Source organism: Hemiscyllium ocellatum, chromosome 42, assembly GCF_020745735.1.
Source record: "Hemiscyllium ocellatum isolate sHemOce1 chromosome 42, sHemOce1.pat.X.cur, whole genome shotgun sequence".
Lineage (NCBI taxonomy): Eukaryota > Metazoa > Chordata > Chondrichthyes > Orectolobiformes > Hemiscylliidae > Hemiscyllium > Hemiscyllium ocellatum.
In genome coordinates, this window is record NC_083442.1 from 36,375,960 (window position 1) to 36,401,938 (window position 25,979).

Consider the following 25,979-nt stretch of genomic DNA (forward strand, 5'->3'; position numbering starts at 1 on the left):
AATTCAGGCAAACAGTGCCTGTATTCTCATCATTATGGCAATAATACATTTTCTGAGAAGACTGCCAACTGTATTCCTAGTTGTGGTGTACCTGAGCTTTTATACAATTAAGCAAGACTCTCCACTTTTGTAATATTCTATTAGCCATCTTCATAGCTTACTGCACTAAATTATCCTGAAGCTCGTTACATATTCCAACATAGCTTTAACAAACTTGGAAATAATAAATTAGTGTTGCTCCTTTTCTGTTTTTGTCAGTGTTGAGTTTACTCAATATGAAAACTTTACATAGTACTGAAACTTTCCTCAGTCAACACACAGGCCATGTACCACAGAAGCTAGTCAATACTGGAACATAATAAATATTTAATGTATTTTGAAAATACATTTCCAGAGCTGCTTGTACAACTATTAAAACTTGTATACAAGTTAACAATGCAAATGATGGAAACTAGAAATAAAAACAAGCTTCTGTAAATAGAGAAACAATCTACTTCCTGATGTCTTGCTTTGTAATATCAATATTAAAAAGTGCATGTTCTTTCTATGAGCAGTTTGGCAACAGGAGTACAAATTGGTGAAGAGTTGGGCTATTTTAAGAGTATCATAGACAGCAGCAACATTAGTGAGTGACTGAAACTAGCTGTCTTCCAGTGTCACATCCATATAGCTATTTCCAGCTGGGTGTATCACTGCAGGGAGCGATGTAGCAGGGTTGTCCTCCTGGTCTGTAGCTTGAGTGAGACCTTGGGTTATGAAATTGGCATTAACTGAGCTGGTGGCTCCGTGCACCGACTGCATTGACATGGCAAACTTCAACGTCAGCCTCAAGTCGTTGCAGCTGGTCCAGCCACACCATCTGTTTGTGAGAGAGTTGGTCACTTGGACCTTTCACTTCTGCAAGCTGGAAACCAGAGAAAATTGACAGCTTTTAAAGCAAGGCAGTCACTTCAGAGAAGAGAAACAGTGTATATTCAGGTTTTGTAGTGTGTAAAGATGCAGGATGCATTCGCATAGATAGTGTCTCACTTCTACTCACCTTGTACTGGCAGCTGTGGCTGTTCCATACAACAAGATCAGGGAGACCCGCTCGGCCATTCCTCAAATCTTTGGCCAGAATCCTACAAATACCACTTAGGAATGGACCACCCAGACAGCTTACCAGGCTCTGAAAAACCCATACATGTCAAAGGAGACAGTCAATAGTTGTCCTTTCACTGAAATTGCAACTGAATACAGAGGAACCTCGATTATCCAAATATCAATTATCCGAAGAGGACCTTCGGGACGGGGGCTTGCGCAAGATATGCTGCTGCCTAGTCTCCAGAACCGGGAGCAGACTTATCAGAAAGCTCCGAGCCCCAAAGGAAAACTATTAACTGAATAATCAATTATCAGAACGAAATAGTGCCTGCCCACCTCTTTCAGATAATCCCGGTTCCTCTGTAATAGGTAAAGAAACTGTAATCCTACCATAGTAAATACAGATGCTGTATACCTGAGTCTGCTGAAGCGAGCTGAAGATTTCCCAGTTAACTAATGTGGCATTTATGTCTCTGTGACCATTCCATACATCAGCGATGAGCGTGCAGAGGGTCTCTTTGGATGCATTTTGCAGAAAGTTTACCCGTGACTCAATGCATTCCCTCCGTTGCTGATAAAAACAATCAGTGTAGAGATCCAGAGGACATGACTAAACACAAAGACATGTTATTATTTCTGTACACAGCAATTTCCAGGTGGGAAACTCATTATTCAATTTGCTTTTTGCAACATTTGACCAGTAGAATGGTAATGACAATCATGAAAGAAATCAATGTAATGGAGGGAAAGTTTGATGAAGGTGTCAAGGTTATGATAGGATTGAATGAGCCAGACACACAGGTTCCTAATGGCTGACGATACAAGATCCAGGTGACACTGAATTAAGTTTTGGGCATGAGGTACACAGTGGACGTGAGGAAGAACATCATTATACAGTGACACTTTACAGATACCTGATAGGGATTTCGGAAAACATCCGGGATTCCAGACTGAAAGATAATGTCCCAGAAGAGAAGTCCAAAGAGTGTTAAGAATGTGGTTCCTTCACCATGTATTCCTGTAAGAGAAAGAAAATGATAGATCATCACACAGCCTTTACTGTCAGAAACTCGAGCAGATTAAGTGCAGTGATTACCCTGATCAAAACCTTGCTGCCGATAGTAGGCCAGAGAAACCTCCTCCACTGAACAGATAATGGTATCGCAAGGCTCCCCTTGGCCCAAACTTGGTCCTTCACTGGTGTTCTCCATTAGGAATAAAGCATTGCCCATCCCTGGGCATGACCTGCCCTTTATCGTCACCTAGAAAGAAAATTACAATCAGGTGGGATCCACTTCCAATCCTTGACTTGCCTGAAATCATTTACAGGATAATGCAAGAGTCCCCTGAATGAAGAAAACACTGGAATTGTGAGGGATGCACAGGAAGACCAATTACAATTAAGCCTCATCTCAAAGGATACAATCAGCCATGGGAGAAGGCAGGAGAATAGGGTTGAGAAATATATCAGGTATGATTGAATGGTGGAGCAGACCGCTGGGCCAATGGTCTAATTCTGCTCCAATGTCTTATAGTCTACGACCATATAGTTCCTTTGGAAGTTCTGATGAGGAAGATTCTTGTAAACAATTATGTGGGGCAGGTGGCCAAGTAACTGGCATTTGTGGTCAGGTATCCAGCTAGTGTCAGTGATTTCAGGAGTGGAGCTCAGCAAACTGGGACCAATCCTCTATCAGGTTAGGCGGAGGAAGGAGATCTGGTTTCCTTGTGAAATGAAGCAGCAGCTGTTATTGCATCTTACAATGGAGGGTCAGATTTTGTATCGGTTTTGCACCAATACCTAGTCAGGCCTTTGCTCACAACTTCATGGAAATAACATAAATCAATAAAATGATTTCAACAAACTATTTATGTCAGACGAAGACAAAGAAAGTGGGTCAATAACTTGGGGCTGTGACATCCTTAGAGACACTCACATGTGGCACATCCTGTACTCTCACTATTGGCAGATTCTGAAGAAGGTGACACCATTTCTTGCAGCTTGGGGAGTCACGAATCCGTACTGCTCGTTGATATAAAGCCAGCCGATGGCTCATGTGAACACAGTCATCATCCAACCCTTTCCGCAAACAGTGGATTGCCTGGAAGTCAAAATCATATGAAGAAACCACTGTAACAGAATAATCTGAGGAGATCATTAGTCAGCTGAGTACAAATCAACTTTCACTGCCTATTTAAAACTTTGACATTTCTCAACCAGGTTACCGACCCTAGTTAGTTATCAAAACTTGTTTATTATGTAATAAAGCACACCAGAATTGGAGCATTGGGTTCAATTCCCGCCACTGTGTGAAAAATGGATGGATATCTTGTCATAGATCAATTAGAACTAGGGTCTGTCCTGTCATAGCAACATGCTCATGTATACAAGTAGTTGGCAAAGATATCAAACATCATAACTTTAAAGCAATCTCAATTACTTGATCAGTCTGCTTCAGATGCTGATGGAGATTCAGACTCAGTCGATTCCACCAGTGGCCACGGCTGTTTGGACAATAGATGCTTTGTTCCAAAAGACTTTGCAGTTCCTCCACTGCTTCCTGAGAACAGGATTCAAAAACATAATGGTATCAGCAGCTTCAATCACTACATTATATTAATTAAGTTAAACTAAACCAACCAATGCCACTGTTTCCAATTCTGAATGCCCATACAAGATCCCTAGGCCTTGCAGTTAGGGGATCTTGTGTGGGCATTCAGAATTGGAAACATTTAAAAAGGTTTAAAAATAAAAATGTATTTGTGGGATGTGGGCATTGCTGGCCAGCCAGCATTTATTGTCCACCCCTAGTTGCCCTTTTGAACTGCTGCAATCCACCTGCTGTGAGTCAACCCAGAATGCCATTGGGGAGAGAAATCCAAGATTCTGACCCAGTGACAGTGAAAAGACAGTGACATATTTCCAAGTCAGGGCGGTGACCGGCTTGGAGAGGAATTTGTAGGTGGTGGTATTCCTATAAGACCATAAGATATAGGAGTGGAAGTAAGACCATTTGTCCATCGAGTCCACTCCTATGTATCTACTGTTTTGTCCTTCTAGATGAAAGTGATTATAGGTTTGGAATCTGTCTGAGGATCTTCCGTGAATTTCTGCAGTGCATCTTGTAGATAGTACACACTGCTGCTATTGAGCGTCAGTGGTGGAGGGAGTGAACGTTTGTGGGTCTAGTGCCAATCAAGCAGGCTGCTTTGTCCTGGATGGTGTCAAGGTTCTTGAGTATTGTTAGAGCTGCACTCATCACGTGCTATGAAGTATTCCATCACATTCCTGACTTGTGTGTTGTGGATGATGGAATGCAGCCTTGACATCAAGGGCTCGCACTCTCACCTCTAGAACTCAGCTCTTTTGTCCATATTTGAACAAAGGCTGTAATGAGGTCAGGAGCTGAGTGACCCAGGTGGAACCCAAACTGGTGTCACAGAGCAGGTTATAGAATCAGAGATGTATAGCATGGAAACAGCCTCTTCAGTCCAACTCGTCCATGCCAACCAGATATCCTAATCTTAGAACCCCTACAGATTAATCTAGTCCCATTTGCCAGCATTTGGCCCATTTCCATCTAAACCTTTCCTATTCATATATCCATCCAGATGCTTCTAAATGTTCTAATTGTATTAGTCTTCACCACTTCCTCTGGCAGCTCATTCCATACAAGCACCACCCTCTGCATGAAAAAGTTGCTTAGGTTCCTTTTAAATCTTTCCCCACACAACTTAAACTCATTTCCTCTACTTTCGGACTCCGCTACCCTGGAGGAAAGACCTTGGCTATTCACTCCATCTATGCCCCGCATGAATTTATAAACTTCTGTAAGGTCACCCCTCAGTCTCCAATGCTCTGGGGAAAAATAGCTCCAACCTATTCACCCTCTCCCTATAACCCAAACCCTTCAATCTCAGCCACATGCTTGTACATCTTTTCTGAACCCTTTCAAGTTTCCTAAAGCAGGGAGGCCAGAATTCGACATGTCCAAAAGTGTCCTAACCAATGTCCTATACAGCTGTAACATGACCTCAAACTCCTATACTTAATGCACTGACCAACAAAGGCAAATATACTATCTTGTCAACTTTTGACCCTACTTTCAAGAAATTATGAAGCTGCATTCCAAGGTCTCTTTGTTCAGCACCACTCCTCAGGCTCTTACCTATAACTGTATAAGTCCTACCCATTCAAAATGTAGCACCTCAGATTTATCTAAATTAAACTCCATCTGCCACTCCTTGGCCCATCTGCTCAAATCTCGTTGTACACTGAGGCAACCTTCTTGGCTGTCCACTACCCCGCCAATTTGGTGTCACGCTGAACAGGTGCTGCTTGATAGCACTCTTGATGACATTTTCCATCATCTTCCTGATGATCCAGAGTAGACTGATTGGACAGTAATTAGCTGGGTTGGATTTGTCCTGCTTTTTATGTACAGTATACCCTTGGGCAACTTTCTAACATTGTTGGGTACATGCCAGTGTTGTAACAATAGTGGAACAGCTTGGGTTGGGGAGCAGCTAGATTGCTGTTCTTGGCATTGAATTACTATGGTCTTATCAGGCTTCTACATTTCTTTACCTCATACATGTGCAGTCGTTGTAAAATTTCAACCCCATAGGTTCTGATCCGTGTGTAGACCCAGCCTGTAGTGAAACGTCGCAGATACACTGGGAGCTGCTGGTGAAACCTAAAATTAAGGAACATTTGTCACTTACTGTAAGATGAAAAAGAAACACTTACCAAGTAAACACCTGAACATTCAGTTTGACTAAAACACCAAGGTTCTGGATTTTTCTTTGTGCTTTCAGTTTCAAACCAGTTTGCTATTGTAGACTTTGGTCAGTTGACTCAGTCACTGCAGGATCCAGATTCACAGACAGGTACAGTAGGGAGAATAAAAATATATACTGGGGCAGGAAGTATGAATATTAACATGACAGTGTAGAGTGAGCTGTACTCTGTACCTAATATGTACTGTCTTGGTCCTGGGAGTGTTTGACAGGGCAGCGTAAAGGACAGAGAGCTTTACTTTCTTTTTTAAAAGATTAGATGGATCTTAACTCTGTACCGAGCTTTATGCTGTCCCTGTCCTGAAGTGTTTTATGGTGACATTGCTGACTGCTTTAATTTCAGTTAAAAGGAGTAGAAGGAGCATTACTCTACATCTAACCCCATGTTGTCCCTGCCTGGGAGTGTTTCATGGAGTCAGTGTAGAGGGAGATTTACTTTCAGTTTAAAAGAGTAAAGACATTTTTACTTTAAATGACAGTGGGCTTGAGTAAGCCCATGCTATCCCTGTTCTGGAAGTGATTGATGAGGTCAATGTAAAGAGAGCTTTACTTTTAGTTTAAAAGACTAGAATAAGTTTTATTCTGTATCTAACCCTATGCTATTCCTGTCCTAGAACTTGTGATGCGAGTTATCCAAATTTGTACTGCTTGCTAATGATTTTGCACTACATTCAGCCATCTAAACTCCATACTGAATTCAAAATCTGTACTAACAAAGACCTCAAGCCAACTCTAGCTTGGCAACTTGCCATACTGCCTCACGAAACATATACCCTCACACTTCAAACTCCAGCCTTTCCTTGGATTACTGTTTTCACTTAACATTTGGTAATTCTTATGTCATACTTTCTCTTCACTTCTTCTGTTTCTTACGTCACGCTCTCTCTGTTGTCCTTGTGAAATATTCTAGGGTTATTTGCTGAATTAGAGATTTGGGAGGTGCAGCACTAACAAGAAAGAATGCGTTGTTCCCATGAAACTGCTGGCCAGGAGATAGTCCCCACACTGTGCAATCCTGCTCTTTACCTGATGTCACTGTTCTCCAGCTGGCTCCATTTCTCCTTGGCGGTTTTACAAATCTGGAGAGCATCACTCCAAAACCCACTGGTCATCGCGGTGATTACCTCGGCCAGTGATTGCACGGCTTCATTATATCTATCAGAGACAGTCAACACACCTATTAGGGAGCAGATGAGCACCTTTGGATATGGAGTCTATGATGGAGCAAACTGACTGTGCCAGTCAGAAAAGTGTTTGAATAAATGCAGAGTAGTAATTCTACATTGAAGTCAAAACCACAGTCAGCATAATGCTGTACAACCGCCATGGGGAGCTTTGCACACCCTAACACCCATTCACTCAACAACATGTCCAACCCCTCTACCTATTCCACCTATAATTGATCTGGCTAGACATAGAAGCAATTCCTAGCTTGGGTGGGTTTGCCATTAACTGTATGGATGCTGCAGTTAGAGTGGATCAAGATGTAGCATCACCTGAGCAGGTCATCTCTGTGTTGGAATATTTTCTTCTCCCTCAGCACAGTGTAACTAGGGAAGGTGACATGACCCATGTTGACCATGAGCACAGTGGACAGCTGATTCTGGCCAGCACAGGCTGCTTCCTCTTCATCTGTGTAGTCCGTCAGATTGAAAAGTAGTAATAGCCGTGAGAACACGGCACGGGCTGGAGCAGCAACTTTCACACAATTTCCGACCATCTTCTTCACCCTGACAACACACATCGTTGTTAAACAAAAGCCATTGAGTTAGGCAGGATTTAAATTTTAAGTACACAGTCATAGAGTTCTACAGCATGGAAAAAGAGCCTTTGATCCAACTCGTTCACACCAACCAGATATCCTAAACTGATCTAGTCCAATTTGCCAGCATTTGGCCCATATCCCTTAAACCCTTCATATTTATATACCCATCCAGATGCCTTTTAATATTGTAATTGTACCCACCTCCACCATTTCCTCTGGCAGCTCATTCCATACACACTACCCTTAGCCTATTCAGCTTCTCCATATAGCTCAATCTCTCTAATCTCAGGAACATCCTTGCAAATCTTTTCTGAAACCTTTCAAGTTTAACAACATTTTTCCTTGAGCAAAGAGACCAGAATGTATATGCTAAAAGTGGCCTCACCAATGTTCTGTACAAAGTCATTTCAGCTAACTGGTCTCTGTTTATGCTGCACATCAGCCTTGTCTCAGCTTTCTTCATCAACTTTTATCAGCTCATACTTTCGTTCCTTAGTGCTTATTCTACTTTTCAATGAACATACTGACTTTAAAAGAGCAAAGAGAGCACACAGGCCCCACAGCATTGACAGTACCATCAGTTATCATGTAGTCCCTCCCTAACTGCTACCCGTCAAGAGTCTGCACACTGTCCCAGTCCAAAAACCTCCCACAATTAGAAACTTTGCCTTTGCCCTCCTCTACAACCCAAATCCCTCAACCTCCTAGACCAGATTCACTTCCCCCTTGCTTTATCCCTCCCTGGAGCAGAGACACCCCCATCCTATTGCTTTTACTTGCCCCCTCACTGGGGCATGGGCTCCACTCTGCTCTAACATGCAGCTGGTATAAAGTTAAATGGTGTCTTTTGAAAGACCTGTTGAGAATGGCGAGGCCAGGACTCGATGGCTTCTGATTGCAGCTGAAGATTGATTGTTGCTTCGCCAAATGTAGCAGAGACTCCAATATTTCTGCCCTCTGACCCTGGGATCGCAGGTGGAAGCTTCTCGCCATTAGTTTGAGTTCAGGAGCAGATAGCAGGTTCAGGGCCTCTGAGACATTGCATAAATCTGACTCTGGGAAGGTGAAAAGATCATTGTCAGTGTATAACACACTGGGACCCAGGATAGTATGGGCCAGGAATGCCTGGGGAATGGGGGATAAACAATGTAAATAGGGGACAGTTGCTGCCTCCCCCGGGACCCTGAGCTTAGCCCAAATTGAATGTTTACTGCAGCAACACCATTGGTTTCACATGTATATGGCACAGCATCTGAAGAACAGCAAAAGGCCCTAAGATTTTACTGGAGAGTGGCAAAGGTTAGTAACAGATCAAATAAAGAAGCAGGCCCTTTCCTGGTGAAGGGTGTATGCCCAAAATGCCAATTCTCCTGCTCCTCAGATGCTACCTGACCTGCTGTGCTTTTCCAGCACCACACTCTTGCCGCAGGCACTGAGTGAATAGAAGAAATTTACCAACGGTTGAGGTTTAAGAAAGTTTGTCAGATGCAGGGTAGAAAGTCTAAGATGGTGGCCAAATGAATTGGTGAGGGTCACAGCATGCTGCAGTCATGGAGATGGAAAAAGATTCTATATTCATTAACACCGCTATCTTCAATTTGCTGATTAAAATCTACCCTCCTCATGGGAGTCCATACCTGTCAGTAACAAGCCTGCAAGGCTCAGTTCCTTAATGGTGGGGGTCAGATCCAGACCAATATCAGGATAATTCAGTTTAGTCACTTTCAACCAATTCAACTTCCGTTGAAAGAGTCGCACATAGAGCTTTTGGCCAGTTGCTGTGGATAAAATGAAGCACTCAGTAAGTAGAGCAAGTAAACAGTAACATGAGTTAAGGACATTCTTTTATGTCAGCTGCCAGTTTTTACTTTTTTGATACTTTTCCTTTTGTTTTCATGCAGGAGGACATCACTGGCTAGGCCAGCATTTATTGCCCAAACTTAAGGGTCAACCACATTGCCATGGGTCCAGAGGCACATTTAGAGTCATAGAGATGTACAGCACAGAAACAGACCCTTCAGTGCAACTCGTCTATGCCATCAGATATCCTAAATTAATCTAGTCCCATTTGCCAACATTTGGCCGATACCCTTTGAAACCCTTCCTATTCATATACCCATCCAGATGCCTTTTAGATGTTGTAATTGTACCAGCCTCCACCAATTCCTCTGACAGCTCATTTCATATATCCACCACCCTCTGTGTGAAAAGGGTTTTAAATGTTTCTCCCCACTTAGGCCAGACCAAATAAGGAGAGACAGGCAGAAGGCTAGAAGAACACAGCAAGCCAGGCAGCATCAGGAGGTGGAGAAGTCGACATTTTGGGTGTAATCCTTCTTCAGGACTGAGGGGTGGGTGTGGGACAAGCTGCAAATAAAGGGGGTGGCAGTGGCAGGGTGGTGAAGTGGAGATAGGTGAAGACAGGTAGAGGATATAATCTGCTTGGTCAATAGGAGGAATGAATCCAGTTGGTGGCAGTGAGTTGTGGAAGAGTTGGGGAGGTGCTGGGAAGGGAGATTATTTGAAATTGGAGAACTGAATGTTGAGTCCTCCAGGCTGTGGACCGCCCAAGTAGAAGGGGTTTTTAGATTACTTACAGTGTGGAAACAGGCCCTTCGGCCCAACAAGTCCACACCGACCCGCCGAAGCGCAACCCACCCATACCCTTACATTTACCCCTTACCTAACACTACGGGCAATTTAGCATGGCCAATTCACCTGACCTGCACATCTTTGGACTGTGGGAGGAAACCGGAGCACCCGGAGGAAACCCACGCAGACACGGGGAGAATGTGCAAACTCCACACAGTCAGTCGCCTGAGTCGGGAATTGAACCCGGGTCTCTGGTGCTGTGAGGCAGCAGTGCTAACCACTGTGCCACCGTGCCGCCCTAAATTGGGTTGTTCCTCCAATTTCCATCTCTGGTGACAGCCTTCAGATGGACATTTAGTACAAGCCCACATCCACAAATAACTGCCTGGAGTACACCTCCTCCCCAGTATCCTACAAGAACTCCACCCCATTCTCCCAAGTCCTCCGCCTCTACTGCATCTGCTCTGATGAAGAGACAGTCCACGCGCCAGCATCTCACGTCTACCTATTTCGCGTAATGTGCGTCTCCTCCATCTGTCATCCAGACAGCCCTCCATCGCACCATCTACATTCTCCGTTCCATTGCTCTAAGTCCCGCACAATGCAATAAAGAGTCTCCCTCATCCTCACCTGCCACTGCAACAGTCTCTGCATCCAACGCATCATCCTTAAACACTTCTGCCAAATCCAACTAGACCCCATCACCAAGAACATCTTCCCCTCTCTGCTCAAGACATTTGAATTATGATTCCAATAACACAACAGCCAAGATCCTTTGGCTCTGGAGTGGTACGCAGGGATGTTGTTGTTGATTGTTCTCCAAAAAAAAAGCAGCAAGTGGGCTTCCTATCAAATCTCAAAGAATTCTAGGCGAAGTAGGTTCCACCACCCCCACAATGACTCCTGAGTCAGAGACAGGCTCTAGTTCTATTCATACAACAACACATTGAGCCTTGGGAGGCCTGACCACTCCACCTGGTCTGGATCACTCAGTGCTCTGCTCTCCTGAGACCAGCAGGAGCTGCCCGAATGGACTTGGCCACAATTTACTGCCAGCTCAGTGCCTCTGTCTAATCACCTGAGAGTTTCTGGAAAGTTCCTAGCCAGTAATTATCATCTTCATTGAAAAGCTCTTTATCTTCACTCGCCAGAACCGCTTCCATCACCAGCAGGAAATTGCTCAGGTAATAAGGGACGGGAGGCCTGCCCTTCCCCGGACCCGCTCCCTCCCCGGGGGCGGGGGCCGGGGCCGCTCCCTCCCCGGGGGCAGAGTCAGGGTCCGCTCCCTCCCCGGGGGCGGGGGCCGGGGCCGCTCCCTCCCCGGGGGCAGAGTCAGGGTCCGCTCCCTCCCCGGGGGCGGGGGCCGGGGCCGCTCCCTCCCCGGGGGCAGAGTCAGGGTCCGCTCCCTCCCCGGGGGCAGGGGCCGGGGCCGGGGCCGCTCCCTCCCCGGGGGCGGGGGCCGGGGCCGCTCCCTCCCCGGGGGCAGAGTCAGGGTCCGCTCCCTCCCCGGGGGCGGGGGCCGGGGCCGCTCCCTCCCCGGGGGCAGGGGCAGGGTCAGGGTCAGGGTCAAGGGCCGGGGCCGCTCCCTCCCCGGGGGCAGGGGCAGGGTCAGGGTCAGGGTCAAGGGCCGGGGCCGCTCCCTCCCGGGGGGCGGGGGCCGCTCTCCGATGCCGCCTCGAGAGTCTGCATGGAAGGCGGCCGCTTCTGCTGTCAGCGCCGCGGGCACCAGTCCGTGTTTCTGGCGGGGCCGGGGCCGGGGGCGGGGGGTTCAGGCCGCCCCGAGCTCGGAGAGAAAGGCGGGAGCACGGCCTCTTCGGGACAGGGGACAACATGACAGCAGAGGTCCCGCCTTTAGCAGGCCGACCAATCATAGCCCAGATTGGACCCACCCTTCACAGACCAACCAATCACAACCTGGTCCCGGCCCTTCGCTGCGCCAACCAATCAGATTGCAAGAATTGGCCCATGGTCACGGTGCGGGAGCCTATTGGCATTTCTCTGGTGACCCAGCATTAAAACTAAATCAGAAACAGCCCAATAAACATTTGCATTGAATCACGATCGAGTATTTTTGCGCTGCGTACGATGTTTATAGATTAGATTCCCTACAGTGTGGAAACAGGCCCTTCAGCCCAACAAGTCCACATTGACCCTTCAAAGAGTAACCTACCCAAACCCATTTCCCTCTGACTAATGCACCTAACACTGTGGGGAATTTAGCATTGCCAATTCACCTAACCTGCATATCTTTGGACTATGGGAGAAAACCAGAGCACCCAGAGGAAACCTACTTAGACGCAGGGAGAACGTGCAAACTCCACACACACAGTTGCCCGAGGCCAGAATTGAACCTAGGTGCCTGGTGCTGAAAGGCAGCTATGCTAACCACTGAGCCACCTATACTTTTAGAGCTTTTGTTTACTCTTGATATTTTGTGTTTACTGCAACCAGCAAAGGTATTATCCAACATTTGTGACACAGGTGAATAAGAGACCTCCACACAGCATAAAAGAAAACTCTTTTATTTAGAAACGGTCATGTTTTAAAATAAAGATGATTCTGGAATGCTCTTATGTACAGGATGCAGGTAAGTATCTGTGTAAAGGAGTTGAAGGGCATGGTGTTAAAGTTTCAGCTTGCTTGTCGATAGCGCTCTTGGTTTGTTTTGCTTGTTGGCTTTCATCTTGGCTTCTCTCAGATCAGCTTTCACTTGATCTTGTAACTGGGAGAAAAAGGCCTTTGACGAGCGTAGAGTTTTGTCTTTCCCTTCATCCTTTTAAATGGTTAAAAACAAAATTAGGTATAATAGAAATTTTAGCTTTCTGACACCACCCCTGCAATACAGTGAATTATATGGGAAATCAAAGGCAAGAAGATTACAAAATTCTCCACAGTGCTGCATATAAAGTCTACTGCAATAAACTGGGGGCTCCTTTTTGGGGTACTGATGTTTCAGGCAGTATCAAAAGGAGAGACTTTAATAAAGTAGATAACATGGTAAATGATCATTAAGTGATAAGATATATACAAAACTTAGAGGTACTACAAAGACGTATGATATAATTGAATTGAACTAAGCATGAGAGAGAATGTTGGAAATACACAAGTCAAAAAGGATAGGCTAGCCATTCAGAGGCTTCTATACAATGACTCAATAATAAAATTAAACTATCTTTTCTCTCAGATGGTGACAGAACTGCTGTGTATTTTCTTCAGGAGGGATATGGGCCGGGGTGTTGACAGGTGGGACTAGATTGGGTTGGGATATCTGGTCGTCATGGATGGGATGGACCAAAAGGTCTGTTTCCATGCTGTACATCTCTATGACTCTAAGTGCTTCTCTGAAACTGCTGTACAGAGATTTTGTGCGTGAATGGATACAAATTGAATGACATGAATTTAGAGAATGCTGAAGGAACTCAAAAGGTTTGGCAGAATCTGTGGAGTAAAACGGAGTTAACTGGAGTTAATATTTCAAATTAGAATAACTTTTTCCTGAATTTATTTCAGATTTACAGCATCCACAGTATTTTGCTTTTACTCTAATGGAAAGAATGTTTGAAATTTCGATGTAGTACATGGAAGGAAACTGGTCTGAACATTCTGTAAAGGAAACATTTGCTGTGAATAGGAATAATGGAACTTGTGTAATTATATGCCAGAGGAAGCAACCATTGAAAGGACATAAAACGTGGTAAAATTAACTTAATCTCTCCATTTCCCATTCAGTGAGACACACATTAAACATCACACCGCTGCCTACACCGGACATTAATCAACCCATAACAGTGCTCACCTTCAGCAGAGTTGCCTTTCCTTCCCAGGTCAATTTTCTCAATTTTTCAGCATTCTTTTCCTTCACTTGTTTATTACTCAGCTTCACATTCAACTTCTCCACCACTTTCTGACGTGCTTCCTTCTCCTTCAGTCGGAGACGCTTCAGTTTCTTCTTCTTCCTTCTCTCTCGTTTCTTGTCCGTTGCTGTCTTTTCTGTGGCTCCCTGGATCTCCCCAGCTCGGCCCTTCTCCTGCAATTATCAGGCCAGACAGCACAAAAATAAACCAGTGTTCTTGCAAAAACTCTTCAGCCTCCTGTCATCACACTCTCTCTCAGCCTCACTGATGCTGTGACGCTGCATCATAGCCAATCAAATGTGTTGAATCTGAACTACGAGTAGCTTTGTAGTCAGCATGATCATGATCCCGTTCTTATCCATGGTATCACCAATATAGCCAAAAGTAGAAGTCCAAGCTTGAGTTCACCTTTAAAATCATAAGCGTAGAGGCTCACATTGCAACCCTTTTCTCACGGTTATCAATTAAAATGGATTGGGCAAAGTGGGTCTCAGTGCCATTCCAGGGAAAGCCTTAGAACTGTTGGGCTTTATCCTATCTCCCTCTTTTACCTCTTACCTTGATTTCTTCTGGTGCTAGCAGAGTGGCATCACTAACATTCACAGGTGCCACCTCCTCCATACAAATAGAAGGCAGGTTAGAGACCACCTTCACTTCAGGCATGGGCTGGCAAAAGAAAAAAAACTTCTGTTAAAAGCTGACCCCACTGGCACAGTTTAAACATTTTGTTCTTCCTCTCCAATTGACAGCCAAGGTGATTTAGTTCAATGGTTAGTGAGAGCTGCTTATTGCATGGGTGTTCGCAGTGACTGACTTTTCCTCTGGATGTGGCAGATATTGATTTTTACACCACACAAATCCCAGTCAGAGTGCTATGGGGTGATGTAAACCTGCCCCTAGGACAAATGTGACAGGATCACAAATAGACTGCACCTAGATAGCAAGTGTAGTCAATTACACTAATCACAAGATTTAAATATCAAAAAAAAAAGTCAGTGGTTGAATTGTAGACATTTATCTTTTGGTGTCTGAATCCAAAACTTTCAATTCTACCCCAGCACTGAGGGAGTGTGTGCTTGTTATTTTAGTAGTTTTGTTTGAGAGTTCTCTCTCCTGAAGACCTGAAATTAGTATGCTATAGATCTCAGAAATTGCTTGCATGGTCACCCACATCCAGTGATCATTCTTACGGTGAACCTTAAATGAGGGATATCCAACCCTGTATTCCAGCAGAGGTCAGAGCAGGTGATGGGGACTGAAGCACATTGTGGTTCACCTTTGGTTTCACCTAGTTGGAATCAGTTAAATCAACATGGTACAGAAATGCAGCTGATCTGATTGTTCCAGCAGCCCCAGATAGTGAATATCATATATCAAACAATGCATCAGAGGAAATGACTATCCAGTGGGTGCTACTATAGTCTGGAAGTAGACACAGGCCATATACATAGTGGTACAGTCATGCAGACCAGGCTTGACTCTAATTTTGCGTTTCTTTTACTCACCGGTTTGGGTGTGAAATGGAAGTTTGAAAGTGCATCCAGTTTAAGGAAAAGGGAATCCATCAACCTCTGGATCTCAGCATGCTGCACATTTTCCTCCACTTCAGATATTTGCTGCGATTGCAAGAGTTTAATTAAAAGTCTGTCACATATGTATTCTCAGCTAATGTAATCTCTCACACCAAAATGGTCTAGCCTGTGATCTCAGTTTACTCACAATGTCCTCACTTGCACCGGGATGGCAGGTCCTGACGGTGCTCACTCTCACCGGGGGAGATCAATACCTAAAAAGGTGCTGACTTTTATGGAGACAGTTTCATTGGAATCATTTCTGTCTATTACACACATGAACACTTAGGTATGGTGAGACCAATCAGAAAACTCTGTTTCTTCATTCTTTCATAGGATGTGGGTATCAGTTGGAATGGTTGTTGCCCATCTCTCATTGTCCTTGAACTGAGCAGGTTCCTGACTATTTTAGAAGCAGTTAAGAGTCAAACACATTGCTGTGTTTCTGGGGTCACTTGTCAGCCAGTCAGATAAGTATGACAGATTTCCTTCCCCAAATGACAGTTGGGAACCAGATGGAATTTTATAACCGCTCATGGCAGTTGTCTTGGTCACCATACCTCAAACTAATTAATGTGAATTTTACAAGTTTCCATTATGAGATCTGAACCTATGTCTCCAGGTTATCAGTTAATAATGCTTGACATCAACACTGAGCCAGGTACTGTGTCCTGTTTCAAGTTTTCCTGTGTCTAACATAGATATTAAAAACTGAACTCCTCTTCAAATTCAATTAACCCAAAGGTTTGTGATTATCCAAGATTATTACCTGAGTTTGCTTTAAATATTCCTGCTCATAAACTTCAGCCAGGCTCAGTTTGCTTTTCTCATGGTCCAAGGTGAGTCTCTTTTTATATTCAAAGGCCTCTTCTTTTGGTCTTTCCTTACGTACAACATCATCCCAAGCCTGTAACACATGGCACATGATGCTTATCCATCAATACCTGATTGCTGTACATTAAATAGTTGCCAATTAAGAACTTATAAAAGAAAACGGTGCAGAGAACCAAACCCAACCAATTACCCCATGGCTGTCCATCATTCAGGAACAACATTGTGGAAAATTGATTGTTTGAAGGAGACTAAATGTACCAATTCCAAACATTCATCTCATCAATCTTAGTTGAAGCAGAAAATGCTGAACATTCATATGAATTCACAAAGCAAAGTGGGACTGAACATTTGAGAGGGGAATCTCCTGTCACAGCTCCAGGTCCTGTCAATATGTGGACCATATTCCTTCCTTCACACTCTCACTAGCCCACTGGTCCCCCTAATACTTGTTCTAGGATTTTGATATTCAGCATTGCTTCACCTTAGGTCCACAGAAGATGTTACCTAGTAAGGTAACGAAACGTCTGGAAATGAACCTACATCCAAAACCTCAACCCAAGCTACAAATCTTCTCAAAACTCGCTAAGGATTTTGATATTTCTGATTGGTGGACAGATATTTTATCCCTGAACATACAGGCTTCTCTCTGGACTGATTTTCCACATTTGCATTTTCCTTTTTTCTTACCTCATCTTTAACTACAGCAAGGAGTGTTAAATTATTACACCAAATGTCAGCCACATAACAAAACATTCCTTTCCAACAATGGTGAGAAACATCTTCCATTATGGCACATTGTTCTGACGTTGAGTTTAAGATCATGGGCTCACCTTTGATTCTCTGACAAATGAAATAATTTAATTTGTATTGGTTTTTGCTGTCCTGTTAATAATTTTGAACAGCTCTATGAACACCTTCTCCATCTCTCTGCTCTTGCAAATTAAGTGTCATATTTGAATTAATTACACAAACATGCCACCCACATCTCAGGGTGAGAAACGTCAATGTTTACTTGGGCAACTGCAGCATTTAAAGCATACTTCATCAGAAATTTTACATATATGTGAAACATTAATCCCACTTCAAATACTCCACTTCCATTCTTAAAATTTTATTAATTTATTCTATTATTTACATTTTCAGTTTGTGTTTTCCACATTGTTGTACAGGTGGTTCTCCTATAATGCATGTTTATTAAAGGTGATTTATCCGTAACATGATTTGTGAATTGCCAACTTTTTTTTAAATAAAGCACTAGGTGTCACAGTGTGCGCAAGACTGAGATCTGTGTTGGTATCACGTGATCAGTTGGCTTGTGCATTTCTCAAAGAGCTTCGTGAAAGGTATTATGACATGTTTGTGCGAGTGGATTTGAAAAAGCATTGCTAAAATGTCTCTACAGTCTGAGGACAAGAAGCTGGGAGCATCCTGTTAATCTAAAAACTTAAGGAGTTGAGATTAGAGAGTTGAAATTTCACTTGAATTGACTAACCGTAAAAGGAGTGTTGAGGGATAGCTTGAAACTTGGCTTTATTGTTTGTATGAAGAGCTTTTTAATTTTTTTTTGTTTAAAAAATATGTTTAGATGTTAAAGAATATCTGTAGACTCAAGTGAATCTTGTTTCAGTGACTAATCATTATAACCAACTGCAAAATAATACCAGTACAGGGGCTTGGACATGGTCAGACTCAGGAAATACTGCACAGTGAGCGAGTAAGCTGTGAAGAAGAGATTCAGGGTTAGTCAGGGTCAGTTGGTAGCGAGGAGGAGAGTGAGCAGGGAAGATGTTACAGGAAATAGTGGGTACAATAGGAGAGAGAGAGAGAGAGAGAGAGAGAGAGAGAGAGAGAGAGAGAGAGAGAGAGAGAGAGAGAGAGAATCAGGTATGAAAGTGAAGATGGTGGCAATTCACTGGCCGAGTGGAGAAGATCGTTGATCTTCTTTCTACATTCTGTGCATTCCTTCAGTTGATCGAGACTGCACTGGCCTGATCCAGGTTGGCATGGTTTCAGTAGAATGGCATCCTCTGTTGGTCTGGGAGATACCTGACTCTGTATTACCCCATCCCCATCAGCAGCATCTCCATGCTCACAAAGAGAGGCATGAATTTTCCACTATCTGCCACATTTAGGCCCAATGTCAGAAACTATACAGGGCAGTTTCGGACTGACAGCTCTTGTCTGGGTGCACCACAGATGTTGGTCAATTCTGGGATATCCAGGAAGTGGTCAGTTGTTTTGGTAATGGCACATGGGATGACGGTGCTAGAATGTGAGAGAGGAGCACCAAAGGGCAAGGTAGGTAATAAATCAAGCAGGTTTTGTAAAATAAGTTGATAGACTTTGTGAAACCCTCCAAAATACTTGACAAACTGACACTTAGTGAAAGAAATTAAGATTCAGCCCATGATCTATCAAGGCAGGTTTCATTCTGGATCTGACTTGTGCAGTGTTATTATTGGATGGGATCTGAAGATCGGTGAGAATGCAGTGCAGCCAGCAGGTATAAATGCCAAACAGTTGAAGAGTCTGATGAACTGAACTATACAGTACCATACAACAGCTCAAAATTTACTTAGATTGTGCTATTGTTTGGGTTAGGCGAACTACTACTTTTGTTTAGATTTTTACTCATATTTTTGGTGGTTCGCTCCAATCCTGTTTCTCGCCATAACCCCATTATTTCTATTGCATGATTTTCTATAACAGTGTTGCTTGGGAATGCAACTACAGTATCATAGCAGAACTACCTGTACTGTTAATCTACTTTGCTGTTATTTTATGTTTGATTTAAATAGAACCATTTTGTATTGGTGGCACTCCAGCAGTTGAAACGTGAACAAATCATACTTGGTATGCACAAGCTGCCTGTGCAATTAGGCACCAATATTCACAGTTAAAACGTTCCAAACCATTAGTTGCTAGTCACACCATGCTATATGGCACAAACGACTAGCTCTAACTTCACAAATGTTTGCTGACAGTACCTAGGGAAAATCGACAAGCCGGACAGAAACGTTGATCCAGGAGGTACTACAAAGACTTCCACTGACCTGGTCTTTAATCCTCTGAATAATAACATCCTCCAGTTTAAGTGTTGTCTCCTCAGTGATAACTGGAGCTGAGAATAGATATGAAAAAGAGCGCAAACTCAATATAAAGTTAACTACAACACAGCTCAACATTTCAGGTCAACAATTCATCATCAGATTTATGAACTTTGATGAAAGGTTGCTGACCTAAAACAGTTTTGCTTGGCATACATGCTATTTGACCTGCTGTGCATTTTCAATTTCAGATTTCCAGCATCAACAGTAATTATTTTTCAATAACATAGTTAAGTTTTGCCCATAAAGAGACACATGAATGTAAACATGCTAACAACATAATTATGTTTGAATGAGCACCCTCCCAGTCCCCATCATTTCAAAGTTATTGTGTGGAGGTAAGGCTTACCTTTCCTAACTGCATGGTCAAACTGGAGGTCCTCCTCCAGCAGGCTGTTCTCTGGTCGTTTCTGGGCATTGACCTCTCCCAGAAGCTGCCAAGGCTTCTGCTCCAAGGCAGACATTTCCAGTTGTTGGATTTGAGCATTCAGCTATAGGAAACAAAACAACACAATGCTGGTTACCTGCGAATTACATTATGTGTTGGTCACAGGTTGGAGATGAGTAATTCTACCTTAACATTTCACATTGACAGGACAGTAAGCAGCAATCTGTATTCTAACTGTATACCATCCTTCGGTTCCTTTAGCCACTAATCTGAACATCACGCTTCAATTACTAACTCCACAACCTCCAAACCCAGAGTAAACATGATTGTGTTATTCTCTGTCCAGATATCTTGATGGTTAATCTCAAAGGCACTTCCTTCAATCAGACATAACAGTTTGCTTGTATCTACTCTTTCCAATTTTTCCAAACTTTTAAACACCATTTCATAACTTTAAATATTTAAATCTGCAAAATACTGCGGATGCTGAAAATCTGAAATTAAAACAGAAAACATTGAAAATACTCAACAGATCAGGCAGCATCTATGGAGAGAAAAACACCTGATTTCTGAAACACTTATGTTACCCCAAAAATTTAAAATCATATCTAAATCCCTTCACATTTTATCCCCATAACTACACACAGCCCACCACCAGCACTAATACCTTTAGCCACACATGCCCCAAGCTACAGAATTTTGCTCCAAAGTTTCCCATCTCAAACCTGGATAACCTGGGAAAGGGTTAGCTCACTCAAGGACAAAGTAAGGGATCTACGCACGGAGCCAGAAGAGGTAGGTGAGGTCCTAAACAAATACGTTGTGTTGGTATTCACCAAAGAAAAAGAATTGATGGAGGATGATGTCAGGGAAGGGAGTGTCAAATTTCTAAGCCAAGTTGCTACTAAAAAGGAAGAGGTATTGTGCGTTCTAAAAAATATTAAAGTAGATAAATCCCCAGGTCCTGCTGAGATCAATCCCAGAATTTTGAGGAAGGCGAGAGATCAAATTGCTGGAGCACTGACAACCTTTGTGGCCACAGGTGAGGTCCCAGACGACTGGAGAAGAGCCAATTGCCCTATTAATAAATGGAATAGAGAATTGTGACTAGTTGTGTTCCACAGAGATCAGTGCTGGGACCTCTGTTGTTCGTGGACTATATAAGTAATTTGGAGGAATATGTAGCTGGTCTAATTAGTAAGTTAGTGAATGATGCAAAGAAAGGCTTGGAAGGCTGAAGGGCCTGTTCCTGTGCTGTATTGTTCTTTCTTCTCAGCTCTCTGACAAAACTATTGCTCATCTTCCTAATAACTCCTTTGTGGAATCAATGTCAAGATCTTGTGTTGTACACAGGGGATACTTTTCAGGGCTTTCTTTGAGCCGAAATGTTGTGCTGGATATTGTGCCCTGTATGTGTTCATTGTAATTCCAATAATCACCTTTTCTTGCCGCTTCTCAAAGGTTGACTTTGTCTCTTCTGGTTTGTTTCCTCCTGTCACACAGGCTAATTCTTTTCCATCACTGTCATCTGGCAGGTTAAAGCGAACTTTCTGATTTGCCCCTTTGGCCTCTTGGGCACACTCCGACTCAGCCATCTCCTCCTGGTTTCTGGATCACAGAAAGGAACCCACAATAATGCAATATTAATTAATAAATACACTTCAGTTTGTAAAAAGAATATGTCTACTTTCAATGGATAGATCAATAGAGAGACAGTTGCAGGCATTTAAGGGGTTATTGCTGAATACTCAGAATATTCCTACTATTAAAAAAAATTAAGGGATGTCTCCCCATCTGTTGGTAACTAAAATGCTTAGAGAAAGCATGAAACTCAAGGAAAACAAAAATACCTGTGCAATGATAAGTGACAGGTCAGATGATTCATCAGAATATAAAGAATGGTGAGAATTTCTAGTTATTTAAAAAGGAAAAAAAAAGTAAACTGAGTGTTGGTCCTCTACAAATTGGGAGTTAATCGTAGACAATAATGAAACGGCAGATGAAACAAACTCTGGCAATAAGTCATCTGGAACGAAGGAAACAGATAAATTACGTTTATATTCCTATGTAATGAAGAGGATGAGAGATGGTCCTGTTGAGAGGTTTTATATTCCACCTATGGCACACCAAACTATTGGCCAAAAAGCGCTGTTTCTGCCAGTCATTTAAACTGTCAGAGGTTGAGGTTGGAGTGGGAGTTTAGAGTCAACAATTGGAGAACTGAGCCCAGTGCGATATGGCTTTTTAGGCCTCAAAACATACTCGTCTGTTTCTTCCTCCGGCTCAAATTCTTCTGCATCTGGTTCCTCTTCTGCCTCAACACTTTCTTTCTCCTCATCGTTGTCTTTCACCATGGGATTCTCATCCTCAACTGGGTCAAAGAAATCCTTGTACTGTAGGTTTCTGGAACTCTTCAAACAACAAAAATCAGTAAAAATTTGACTCTGGTTTCATCTTACAATATGACTGTCCATAATGTGCAACACTCAGCATAGATAGCAAGTGAGACAGGGTGGGAGAGGGAGTCAGAGTGAAGGAGACAGATGTAGGGACTGAGAGAGGGAGCCAGATGTGAGGACCTTCATGAAAGGGAAATCAGGAAGGCTATTGGAACATTGGCCCTTATTCCAAAGGAGTTGGAAAGTTTTACTGCAACTATGCAGGGTGCTGATGAGACCACATCTAAAGTATTTAGAACAATTTTGGTCTCCTTACTTAAGGAAAGGCATCATTTCATTGGAGGCAGTTCAGAGAAGGCTCAATAGGACAGTCCTTAGTACAGAGGGATTGTTGTATGAGCAAACGTTGAACAGGTTTGGACTTCTATTCTTTTAATGTCATTCTTGTGAATTCCAATCTCTTTGAGGTGTATTAGAACCTTAGTGGGTTTGACAGGGTAAACATTGCAAGGTTTCCTTTCATAAGGAATAGGAACAGGAGTAAGGATCAGTGGTGCTGGAAGAGCACAGCAGTTCAGGCAGCATCCAACGAGCAGCGAAATCAACGTTTCGGGCAAAAGCCCTTCATCAAGAATAAAGGAACAGGAGTAGACAGCTCAGACCCTTGAGCCTGCTCTACCATTCAATGGGATCATGGTTGATCTGACACTCATCATTTTCCTGCATTTTCCCCATAATCTTAAGATTCTTGGTCAGGAGTGGACTCAATCTACCTCAGTCTTAAATAATCAAAAGAACTCTGCTCCCACAGTTCTCTATTGCGACTTCCAAAAACTCTCAACCCCCAGAAGAAATTTCTCTTTCTCCCAGTCTTAAATTGGTGCTTCATTATTCTAAGACTATGCCGTTTGGTCCTAGACTCTCCCATAAGGGGAAATATCCTCAGCATTTACCTTGCTGTTGAGGAGCAGGGGAGGCCAGGTATGTTAAGGAGCAGAGGTCAGGGATATCATCGAGAAGGGGGGTTCAGGTAGCAAGTATCAGTGCTGTTACGGAGCAGGGGTTAGAGAGCAGAGGTCAGTGCTGTTAGGGGTGGGGCTTCTCTCTATCATGAAACAGGGTTCAAGGTCATCATTCAGTGAGGCAGAACACTGTGGTAATGTTGTTACCTTTCTTTTCATCTTTATTTTGGGGACAAGTTCTTCATCTTCAGAGGGAATATCTTCAAAATAATGAATTTCATCATCATCTTTCTGCATCTCTTCTTCCTTCTCAAATTTCTCTAAAAAATTTTCCATTTCTGCAAGTCTAAAAAATTTATCATCTATTTCAGAGCTGCCAGTAAATCTCGAGCTCTTTCCCTGGACTTTAGTCTTTTTCTCAACTTCATCAATATCAAAGTTAAGTTCAGAGTCTTCATCACTAAGATTTTCAGTTTCTGAACCTTTTTCAAAGTCTTTTCTCTTTATCATCTGTTTTTTTAACTCTCCCCGTTTTCCATCATTGCCCTTTGTTGTCTCATCTTGTTTTGTAAACTCATTTTCAAACTTTTCCTTAGGATTGTCAAGCTCTACATTTTCTGTTTCAATCAGCCTGATAATAGCAGCCTGCTGCAAAAATGCCACTGTATCTTTGAAATAGTTTAAGACTGAATTGTTCTGCAGTTCGATCTCCTGCCAGATCTGCTCTTCATCAAACTGTTCCACAATCAGCTCCTTCAGTGGACTTCCAGCAGGCAAACCTGCCTCTTGAGCTTTCTGTAAATCATATAGCTCCTTAGTGAGAAGAGTGAGGTCTGATGCCAAGCCATCCTGCACACTAGGAGATGGAAGGGATAATGTTAAATCCACAATCTCACCCTCACAAACTGCCCTCAACACTCTCTCCGTCCCACACCCCAACCCTGCCCTCTTCATTACCCCCCCATCCCCTCCTTACCCTTCTCCCTGTCCATACCCCCCTCACCTCCCCCAACCCAACACAGTCCTGACCCCACTGTCCTGTCCTTACCTTGTCTCCCCTCTCTGCCTGCACCTTACCCCTCTCTCCTGCCCTATTCCCCTCTCCATCAGATTGACATTCCTTCTCTTGCTTTCCCATTCTCTTTCATCCAGCAAGGTTCCTTTTCCAACCCTCCTGTTCACCCCTTTCCTCATTCTTCTCCCCGTCCTCCTCCTCCTCCTTCCATTCCTTGTCCTCCTTCCTGCCCCTTCCCTAGTCTCCTTTCTCCTCCCATCCACCCTCCATGTACTAGTCACACTCCTCCTTCACACACCCTCTTTACCTCACCCGTCCCTTCCTTCTTCCTGCCCCTCCTCCTACCACCCCAACTACTCGTCCCCACAGTGCCCTTGGCCCCCCTGCCACACCCTCCACCGCCATCCCCCCCCTCTTCCACATCCACCCCCGCCGCCCCTCCCTCCCACGCCGTCCCCCGCCATACTCCCCCTCCCACGCCATACTCCCCCTCCCACGCCGTCCCCCACACCCCCCGTCCCCCTCTCTCCCACGTACCCCCCCCCGCCGTCCCTCTCCCACACACTACCCCCCACCCCGTCCCTCTCCCCTCCTCCCGCGGGTGCCGGTACCTCAGGAGCCGTTCGGGCTGTTCCACCGCGCGCTCCAACCGTCGCACGCACTCCGCCAGCGCCGCCATCTTGTCCCTGAAGCCCCTCCTCCCTCCGCTCTCTGAGGCCGCTTTCGCGCCGCCTTTCAAATACATGTATCTTTGAGTCTCGCTGCTTCAGTAATTCGGGACGCCGGACTGAGGAAGTTCAACATCAAAGTCCGAGGTATCAGGCAGAGCCCGAGGATCCCGGGGTAGGGAGAGGTTCGAACAGACTCAGTTCCAGGGAGATAACCGTCAGATTGTCCCATTCCTATTCAATTCCCTCAATCCTCGCTAAAGGATGGAGGCAGCTCTCAGAAGGAAAGGTGAAGATAATCTCTCCCATACCGCGATACTGAAGGATCTGCCCTCAGCCTGTCTGAGAAGGTGACATCCTCAAGACTGCGGTGAGCTAACAACCTGCACCTAAACTTCCAAAAAAAACCCCACAAGAATGGCTATTAATAATAGTCAACCTTGTAAGAGTTCATTGTTGATCTTCTTCAAGAATAAGAGGGTTGTTTTTCAGACTGGAGGCCTGTGACCAGTGGAGTGCCACAAGGATCGGTGCTGGGTCCACTACTTTTCATCATTTATGTAAATAATTTGGATATGAGCATCGGGGTACAGTTAGTAAGTTTGCTGATGACACCAAAATTAGGAGCGCACTCCGAAAGCTAGTGTGCTTCCAATTAAATCTGTTGGACTATAACCTAGTGTTGTGTGATTTTTAACTTTGGACACCAAAATTGGAGGTGTAGTGGACAGCGAAGAAGGTTACCTTGAGTCCAACAGGATCTGGACCAGATGGGCCAATGGGCTGAGAAATGGCAAATGGAACTTAATTTAGATAAATGCGAGGTGCTGCATTTTGGGAAAGCAAATCTTAGCAGGACTTATACACTTAATGGTAAGATCCTAGAGAGTGTTGCTGAACAAAGAGACCTTGGAGTGCAGGTTCATAATTCCTCGAAAATG

At 43.9% G+C, this 25,979-nt stretch overlaps 2 protein-coding genes across 4 annotated transcripts; both read right to left on the reverse strand.

Moving 5' to 3' along the window:
• Positions 1–409: 409 nt before the first annotated feature.
• On the reverse strand, positions 410–12,074 carry fan1 (FANCD2 and FANCI associated nuclease 1). 3 transcript variants are annotated; one of them, XM_060853606.1, is made up of 13 exons: positions 11,319–12,074; positions 9,286–9,426; positions 8,505–8,703; positions 7,380–7,613; positions 6,910–7,038; positions 5,672–5,780; positions 3,525–3,644; positions 3,021–3,185; positions 2,192–2,345; positions 1,998–2,101; positions 1,499–1,693; positions 1,040–1,168; positions 410–904 (listed from the first exon to the last, which is right to left on the reverse strand). In XM_060853606.1, the coding sequence occupies exons 1-13, from the start codon at positions 12,070–12,072 to the stop codon at positions 767–769; spliced, it is 2,571 nt and encodes an 856-aa protein (XP_060709589.1). In that variant the 5' UTR covers positions 12,073–12,074; the 3' UTR covers positions 410–766. The 3 variants fall into 3 exon arrangements, with proteins under 3 accessions (XP_060709589.1, XP_060709590.1, XP_060709588.1); XM_060853605.1 differs by having other exon boundaries at positions 412–904; positions 2,180–2,345; XM_060853607.1 differs by lacking the exon at positions 6,910–7,038 and having other exon boundaries at positions 411–904; positions 2,180–2,345.
• A 665-nt stretch (positions 12,075–12,739) lies between these two features.
• mphosph10 (M-phase phosphoprotein 10 (U3 small nucleolar ribonucleoprotein)) lies at positions 12,740–25,067 on the reverse strand. Its single transcript, XM_060853644.1, has 11 exons — positions 24,982–25,067; positions 23,563–24,211; positions 22,257–22,405; positions 21,434–21,602; positions 19,956–20,097; positions 19,553–19,620; positions 16,435–16,572; positions 15,600–15,710; positions 14,653–14,760; positions 14,037–14,267; positions 12,740–13,013 (listed from the first exon to the last, which is right to left on the reverse strand). Exons 1-11 carry the CDS (start codon positions 25,047–25,049, stop codon positions 12,864–12,866), a joined length of 1,983 nt encoding a protein of 660 aa, XP_060709627.1. The 5' UTR covers positions 25,050–25,067; the 3' UTR covers positions 12,740–12,863.
• Positions 25,068–25,979: the final 912 nt, after the last annotated feature.